Here is a 9,710-nt window from a genome sequence, read left to right as displayed (position 1 = left end):
ATCATCACTATCTGCCCATCTAAGCCAGCCTCATTTCTACCTTACCCCAAATTGCAAGTCTATTTTCTTCCCAACAGTCAATTCCCCACTGTAACTATTTAATGATCGTATTACACATGTATGTTTTTTAGTTCGTGTCCTCCTTTACTTATTTGAGATGAAGTCTCACTCTGTCACCTAGGCTCGAGTGCAGTGGCATGATCTCAGCTCACTGCAGCCTATGCCTCCTGGATTCAAGCGATTCTCCTGCCTTAGTCTCCTGAGTAGCTGGGATTACAGGCATGTGCCACCATGCCTGGCTAATTTTTGTATTTTTAATTGAGATGGGGTTTCACCATATTGGTCAGGCTGGTCTCGAACTCCTAACCTCAGGTTTGTTAAAGCCAGATAGGGACAATATTGAGAATGCAGAGGAACATCTGCAGAGCATGAATTGTCCTCATTTTGTACTTCTCCACTACTCAGTAATACCCACTCCCCTAGAGTTATCAAAGGTTGGGTTTTATTCAGCTTCTCCACACCTCTGCTGAGCAACATCTGTTCTATGGCTGTTAAATCTTACTCCAAAGTAAGTAAGTATAGGTTTGCTAAACAACACGGTGGAGTTAAATCCCAATATATTCTTATTTCTTCAAGAAAATTTTTAAAGCAATAGAGAGCAATAAACTACATCAGCAAAGACCTGTAATGTTGTCCATATGATCCTCGAATTTGGAGGGATCCGGATTGAAGAGTTAAGCAGGCAAAAACGGGAAATTTTAAGAAAAAGCTTTCAAGGATAGGAGTGCCAACACATGTCCCAGGCAGAGGTAGGATGGACACTACAGGCTTGGCATCTTCCAGGATCTTGAGCTGAATTTGAGGAACACACCAATTCCTACAAGAATGAAAATGGAGTAACGGAGTAGGCTCTGAAACTGAATTTTCATGGGACATTCGATGATGAAGCAGAACCTAGGCCCCAGGAAAGCTAGAACTCACTTCGGAGGAGCTCTCTGCTATTGCTCTCCTATCCCTCCCACCACTCCCCACACACACATACACACACCCCTGCAGCTTTCTTCCCTTAAAAACTTAACTACTGGGGAAGACAAAGCAGTAAGATAGATAAGACAACAAGAATTCCTACATGTTTTATTCCAGTGATCATAAGGCCCAGGCTAAGATCAAAAAATAAGAATAGGAAATAATAATATTTGATTCTTCTAAAGTTGCAAAGAGAAGGTTTCTAAGAATGCATATTTGTGTGCAGTTTTCCTCCTGAATTGTTTAATACGCCACTTGAGGTATACTTGACATGCAATAAGTTGTACAGATATAAAGTTTCACAATTTCATGAGTGTCTCACCATGTGATACTCACCACATGTGAAACCATCACTATAATCAGATAACAAACATATATATTACCCCCAAAAGTTTGCTTTATGTTCCTGTGTTATTCCTCCAACTTACCACTGCCCATTCTTTATCAAACACCCAGTTCCCAGGCAACCATGGATCTGCTTTCTGTCACTATAGACTAGTTTCCATATTCTAGAATGGTGTATAAATGGAATCATACATCATTGTGTTTTCTCTGTGCCCACAGATGCCGGTTTCTTCCTCTTGTTATAAAGACACCAGTCCTATTGTATTACAGCCTCACTGTATGGCCTAATTAACCTTAACTACCTACTTAAAAGCCTATATCCAAACACACTCACATTGCGAGTGTGGGCTTCAACGCATGGATCTTGGAGACAAACTAGTCAGTCCATAACAGTCTTTCTGAAGCAGATTGGTTAGTAGCATTTTCAGTAAGGAGGTATGTTTAGTAAATAGCCCTCATCTTTTTTTAAGGCGAGAGGGGAATGTTATTATTTAATTCAAACCCCAGAATAAATTTTTAGCAAAGAATTCAGGATTATAGTTACGTTCCTTAGCCCTTGAAAAAATGAATCAATTGTCGTCTGGCTACAATTCTTTGACACAGTTTTTCATGTTATTCAAACTGGGATTATTTTCCCCTTTTGGAGATTACCTCTCACTACCTTGCAGCTACTTTCTGAATTCCAATTTGCCTCTAAGGTTGCAATTTTATTTCTCTCTCTCTCTCTCTCTCTCTCTCTCTCTGTGTGTGTGTGTGTGTATGACTATGTATATTGTATTTTATTAAATCTAGAATGCATAGACTAGAAGACATATCATTGTTTTATGTACCACCATTAACAAGTATCATTATTTTAATTGGTCAGGAGAGGGAAAATATGATTATCTTCATAAACAGCAAAGAAAAGTGATAGTTTTTAACAGAGATTTTATTATAATACTACACACAGAAAGATAGGAAACAAATATTCTCCCTGAAGATTATTTTTAAAAGAATTTATCTCAAAGCTACAGTCAGTATTATGTTTATTGTTAAAACACTAGAAAACACTCCATTTGCAAAGATAGCAGTTACGATAAGAATTACTTAACACTTTGAATGTTCAAACCATTTCATCATATAACTGATATCAAAAAAAGAATTACAAGTAGTAAAATGGAGAAGTAAAATAATATTATAAATCACTATATGCAGATGATATTATTTTTATCTGCAAAGACAAGAGAACGAGCAAAGCAAATGTGATAGTTTAGTAAGGCAGCTGGCTTCTAATTCAACAAACAAAGCAAATTGCTTTTTTGCATACATGTTAATCACGTCCTAGATGTTATACAAAAATTAAAAACATTTAATATAGGTACTAAAATTCCATATTCTTTTATGTACTTTATCTACCAGATTGAGATGTAAGTTTAAGCAGCCTATTTTTAGTAACTGTGTCACATACATACATACACACGTATATTATACATTATAGGTTTCTCATTTAAAAATCTCAAAAAATGTTAATGATTAATACAAAATCTATATTATCTGTTTGTATAAGAACTCTTTATGGTATTCACATTCTTCCCTGTATGGTAATATACATACTTTCATATATCCTAATTTGTGATATGTTTGGATGGTGTTGATTCCAAACATATCTTTGTAAAATTCACAAAGTTATACACAATAGAAGAATCTTGAGGAAGTATAAATTTATGTAACATACAAGAATTTCTTAGAAACTATTTTTTTCTAATATATTTAAGATGATTCCCTAAATTCTTTGTGACCTGAGGGCTCCCCATCTTTGAACCTGTACCTCAGCCACCATAGCACTGACAGAGAGGCCTGTCTCAGCTTCTTGTTTCCAAGAATCAGAACGTATGAGTGACATGAAGGATAAGCCATTCCCATCACCTGGGAAAGAATAATTAGATTTTCCTCCAACCATTCAGAGAGCCAAACTGCTATGAAAAAAGACAGAGAGAAAATGGCATAGAATAGGAGGAAAGTGATCACAGTTTGCATAACTCCTCTGTGGGCCTTGGTCCTGGCGTCTCCAGATCCTTTGACAGTGTGCTGCATCTTCTTGTGATGTTTCCACAGGGAGAAGATGAGGAGAAGAAAAATTGCCAGGGACAAAGTAAAGGGTATAACAATGAACACAGTGCTGATTAATACAATAAGCCTGGAAAATCGTGTAAAGTTACTTGAATCAGAACTGCAAGTCTTGTTTCCTCTGTATCCATTGATACTGGCATTTATATGGATGTTTATCAGTGCAATATTTAAAAACAAGAAGACCAAAGTCACAAGAAGCAGCACCAAAACCACCTTTTTAACTCTCCACTTTAGGTAGAGAAAAATAGAGTTAGAAAAATTGGCTATCTTGAGAAAATAAAAAGTACCGAGGCTGGTAGCTAACCAGACACTAAAATGATTGGTCACTATCCAGATATTAGTAAGCATTCTGAACATTTTTTCAGTGGCAAATAAAGCTGGGAAAAACACAGACACACACCAGCTTGCGAATATTAACCAAACCAGACTAATTCTAGAGATTGCCAAAGCAGTGAGGATCTGATCAACTAAAGAGATCTTTCTTCTCTTGACCCAGTCAATACAGTTCACCAGTGCTATGAAACTATTTCCTAAATTTCCAATTATAAATTCCACAATTAAAATGAATGTAGATATGTTCTTTATGACACCACCCATTGCCTGTAAGAGAATGTCCCAATGTCTAATATCACTGCTGAAGACTTCTTAATGCATTCATCTAAAATGCTATGTATTTTTGATTCTTGAAAATTCAATAATATATTCCCTTTAAAAAGGGAATGTTAAACCAGCAACCATCCAGATTTGTTAATGGCTGGGTTTAAAGCTCTCTTCATAAAAATCTCTGTATTTCCCCAGACAGCTCAGCTGAGCTTCATCCAGATGCTGTGTGCCTTATATACAGTAGGCTGAAGTCTTTTGTCATTGGTGAGAAAGGAAACACTGAATTCTCATTTGCAAACATGCAAATAAAGACATATTTATTTTCATTGGTTTGTGATTTTTTTTGTCTTATCTACATACTTCAGTCTGTCAAATTGAGTTCTGGGGAAGTATCATTACAAAAATTGGTATATGAAACTTTGTAAGCACTGAGAATTTTTACATACTTCCGAGTTTGGGTGGAGAAAAATGGGGAGATGATGGTGAAAGTGTACAGAGCCTCAGTTAGAGAAGAGGAATAAGTTTGTTTTGCTTTTTTGAGATCTATTGAACAGCATTGTGAATATGGTTAATAATAGTGTATTGTACATTACAAAATTGCTGGAAAAGTAACTATCAAATGTTCTCACCATAAAAAAAAATTTGTTACCTGTCATTTGTTATGTTAATATATTATCCTTTGAATATGTTAGTTTCATTTAATTATTCCACATAGTATTCATAAATCATAACAACATCTGATACCTCATAAATGTATGCAAGTAAAATATGCCAATTTACAATAAAAATAAAGAAAAATCAGATGGTTTTTTAAAGTTAAGTCTGTAAAGGGACTTATTCATAGTTATCCAAAGCTCCTCCTACAAAGTAGCAGAGTTTTCTAATAATCTTGTGGAAGACATTATTCCTAGAATGCTGGGTACCAAGAATAATACTTTTCTATTATTTTACAAGTACATGCACACCAAACATGTGCACACACATGCACACACGCGCACACACACACACACACAAACACATACATTTATTTGGGACCTAAAACTTTTTCTCTTTTCACTTTAATAATTCAGGCTTTTTACTTTCAGCATTTATTATGCATCTAGTTCATGTTTAGTACTGTGATAGTTTTAAACACATTTAAAAAGATTTGCAAGTTTATATTAAATAGTATTAAATGTAAATATTCTGGAGACTTTGGAAATATTTTCTCTGTACATGTGAGAAGAGGTGGAAATCTATCTGTTGTCTCATAAAGCAGTCATTGTGTTTGAATGAGTTCATCCACATGGCAAGAATTCTTATTCTGTGCCTCTCCCCTGCCCAGTAGGGCACATTGCTTCATCAGCACCAAATACCTTCACATTTTTTCACATATATTCCCTCTCCCAGCAACGTCTGCTCCATGATCCTCACTACAGGGACCAATGTAGATAAAGGATGACATACTGTCTAGCCAAGATGGGGAAATCAGCAGCATGATACAGTCATTCTTCTTCAATAGCTAAAAAAGTAAGTAAAGTGAGCAAAGCACCAATGAAACAAATTCAGCAACAGCTACCAAAGAAAGTAGAAAAATATGCCTCATAAACGTCAAAGATGGCAGAGAAAGATGTGAGGTGTTCCACTATGAAGAACTGATCCCTCATCTTCAGTCCCCTGAAGCAATGCTGAGCAAAAATAAAATAAAATAAAACCAAAATATCTTGGAAATTACCGTACATTTAGTCAAGAGAGCTATTGAAAAGGCAAACTCAGCTAGCATGGACAAATATTAAGGAAAAATCCCAAGGCTAGAAGTACAAATGTACTATCCATGTAGAGACAAGAAGGTTACCCTGGCCTCACTATATCCAGGCAATAAAGATGAGGTTGGGAAAGAAGACAAAGAGAAAGACAAACTACCATGGTGGGTGGGGGTTGTGTGGTGGGTTCTGGTGAGACTTCATGGATACTTTGAAAAGACAGCAGAGCTCAAGTCTCCAGTGAGAGCTACAATAATCCAAGAGGGTTTCGCCCAAAGGCCCTCAGCACTTGCATCATACATTGTGATGTATGGTACAAATCACAATGGAAAGGAACAATGATTTCCTGAGATAAGCTGTCAGTTCTTAAAAATTATAAATAGAGATCATAAATTTTTCAAATAAAACATGATGACATGAAATATATATGTGAGATACACATGATTTCATAATTCTGAGGAACTTATTACCATATTTTGTGTAATTTGGCGGTTTGGAAAAAAATTGATTAACATTATGTTATTGTGCCTGTCTCTTAAGTGTTTTATATACATATACACACACATACATACATACCTTTTATGATAACTTTGGTAAAAGACTTTTCTAGGTCTTTCGGAAATTACTCGAACACATACTCTATGGAAAAATGAGCAGAAAGTATAAAATATTCCAGACACCATCAGTTTGTTTTCTGCTAGAAAACACAGGATTTCCCACAGGTGAATCTGGAAAGTTGAGAGTTTCCATTCTTTCACTCAGCACTTAATCTGACCAAAATAATAATAATAATAATAATAATAATCATAATAATAAAGGAAAGGACTGTTTTAGCTTCTTGCTTCTCCAAATTAGGATGAATGAGTGGAATGAAGGATATATGATTCCAATAGCATGGCAGAGCATGACGACAGGTTCAACGGGCAGCCTCCTAGGATTCCACATCGAAATGATTAGGAACAGAGAGGAAACTGCACATAAAAGCTTTGCAAACACAGTTGCAAACCGCGCAAACACAGTTTGCAAAGCTTTTACGTGGACCTTGGTGCGGGATCTTGAGCTCCTTTGCCATGGAGCTCCATCTTCTTGAGATGTTTACTCATAGAACAGATTAACCGCAGAAAATATATCAGGGACATAGTAAAAGGTATTAAGTTTGCCAGCATGGATGCAGTCAAGTTTGAAAGGTAATATTGTGTTTCTCGATTTGATCTTCCAAGTCACGTTTCCTTCATATTCTTTTATCCACACATTCATATCCATGTTTACCGTCACAAGATGACAAATCAACAATAGCAAAGGCCCCAGCATTATCACTGGAATGACACTGTTAAGTCTCTTTTTAGGCGAAGAAACTTTAGGTTGGAAAAATTGGCAATCTTGAGCAAATAAAATATGCTGAGGCTACTAGCAAGCCAGATGCTGAAATGATTGGTTACTGTCTGGACATTGTAAACAGTAATTCTTAATTCCAAACCATATGAAGCTGGATTCATCACTATTGAATACCAATGTAACAATACTATCCAGAGCAAACCAACTCTGGAGACTGACAAAGCAGTGAGAATTTGATCAGCTGAGGGGATCTTTTGTCTCTTGGTCCAGCCAATAAAATTTACCGGTTCTATGAACCCACTGGCAAAATTTCCAGTAACAAATAGGACCACTACAAGAATTGAAACAATAATGTGTAGAAAAGTTATCATCTCTGAACAGAAAAAAAAGAAAGAAAAAAATACAAGCTTAATATCACCGGTTGCGATTTCTTCAATAGCTTGACCTTAAAAGTTTTATACACCTGATTTCTAAATGTGCCATAACATTCTTTTTACTTTTAAACACTGTGACCAATGTCAAACAAAAATGCACCAGCTTATGCTAATGGATAAATTTGATGCTGTCTTTATGGAAAACATTCTTATTTTCAAAACAGCGCCAATTAACTTATTCATTCCGTGTCTGTTCTTGTAATAGGTTGGAATTTTTTGTACTAAAGTTGAAGTGAAGCCTAAATATTCATTTGCCAGCATGCAAATAAAAACATATCTTCTTTCATTGTTTTGCGATGTTTTGCTTGTTTAACAATTCATAATTTGTGTTCAGCAACTTCAGTTGTTAAAAGGGAAATTTTACCATCCAGTACATAGTTCATACAGTAAATGTCTAAATCGTTAAAAAGAGCTTACTCATAAGTAGGATCATCACCAATAATGGATTGATTTTTATACAAGATTTAAATCCATAGAATCCAAACTTTTTTTTAATCAAAATTACCCAAAGATTTCTTGAGAAATACAGGAAGGCCAATACACCTTAAAATCTGGTTGCTGCTAACCAATACTTTTGGATGAATTTATCATTACCAAGCTCATAAACACACAAACACACGCAGATGTACACACACACACACATGCACACACAAACACACAATCTTACACCCCTCAGGGATGGAAGGAGTTATTTTCTTGGAAAATGAGTTTCCAGGAGGTAATCCTGGTGAACTTGGTCCTATTTTCCCACTCAGCGTTTTCACCCCATCCAAAAATCTGTATCAAACAGATGTCTCATGCTTCGGTCCTTAGTAAAGTTACTCTCAAGTCTATCTGAGAGTAACTAAACTAATATAGGTAGTCTGCTAAACCAAGAGTGTGGGAAATACGTCCACTCTTGTTGTGTCAGAAATTCAGGAATGAAAAGAAAAACAGATAAGGAAAGGCAAAGTTTTGACATGTGAGGTAGATAACTAAAGCTAGTAGAAAACCTTTGGAAAGATCTTGGTACTACAGGTAAAACATTCTCTTATTTCCACATGTTGTAGCTAAAATAAAGTTCCTATTTCAGCTCTCTTAGAGTTGTATGTGAATGTATATAAATGGTGGATTTTTTTCCTAGGTATATAATGAGCAGTGTAATTAACAATTTTTATGGAATACTTCTCCTAATTAATACTTTCAAAATTTTTTTATTATACTTTAACTTCTGGAGTACATGTGCAGAACGTGCAGCTTTGTTACATAAGTATACACATGCCATGGTGGTTTGCTGCACCCATCAACCTGTCACCTACATTAGGTATTTCTCCTAATGCTATCCCTACCCTAGCCACAGACCCCCCAACGGGCCCCGGTGTGTGACGTTCCCCTCCCTGTGTCCATGTGTTCTCATTGTCCAACTCCCACCAATGAGTGAGAACATGCGGTATTTGGTTTTCTGTTCTTGTGATAGTTTGGTGAGAATGATGGTTTCCAGCTTCATCCATGTCCCTGCAAAGGACATGAACTCATCCTTTTTTATGGCTGCATAGTATTCCATGGTGTATATGTGCCACATTTTCTTTATCTAGTCTATTATTGATGGACATTTGCGTTGGTTCCAAGTCTTTGCTATTGTGAATAGTGCCACAATAAACATACGTGTGCATGTGTCTTCAGAGTGGAATGATTATAAACTTTTGGGTATGTATCCAGTAATGACATTGCTGGGTCAAATGGTATTTCTAGTTCTAGATCCTTGAGGAATCCCCACACTGTCTTCCACAATGGTTGAACTAATTTGCACTCCCACCAGCAGTGTAAAAGTGTCCCTATTTCTCCACATCCTCTCCAGCATCTGTTGTTTCCTGACTTTTTAATAATCACCATTCTAACTGGCATGAGATGATATCTCATTGCAGTTTTGATGTGCATTTCTCTAACGACCAGGAGATGGTTGAGATGACAGGGTTTTCTAAATATACAATCATGTCATCTGCAAACAGAGACAATTTGACCTCCTCTCTTCCTATTTGAATATGCTTTATTTCTTTCTCTTGCCTGACTGCCCTGGCCAGAACTTCCAATACTATGTTGAATAGGAGTGGTGAGAGAGGGCATCCTTGTCTTGTGC

General features: G+C 36.2%; 1 protein-coding gene across 1 annotated transcript; it reads right to left on the bottom strand.

Annotated features, from left to right (window-relative positions):
• Positions 1 to 2,305: 2,305 nt before the first annotated feature.
• Positions 2,306 to 5,003, bottom strand: TAS2R14 (taste 2 receptor member 14). The gene has a single exon (XM_003265506.4). The coding sequence runs from the start codon at positions 4,075 to 4,077 to the stop codon at positions 3,121 to 3,123; it is 957 nt and encodes a 318-aa protein (XP_003265554.1). The 5' UTR covers positions 4,078 to 5,003; the 3' UTR covers positions 2,306 to 3,120.
• Positions 5,004 to 9,710: the final 4,707 nt, after the last annotated feature.

The sequence above is a fragment of the Nomascus leucogenys genome, chromosome 23 (genome assembly GCF_006542625.1).
Source record: "Nomascus leucogenys isolate Asia chromosome 23, Asia_NLE_v1, whole genome shotgun sequence".
NCBI classification, from domain to species: Eukaryota; Metazoa; Chordata; class Mammalia; order Primates; family Hylobatidae; genus Nomascus; species Nomascus leucogenys.
Note: the sequence above shows the minus strand (reverse complement) of the source record. Positions and strands in the feature narration are given on the sequence as shown.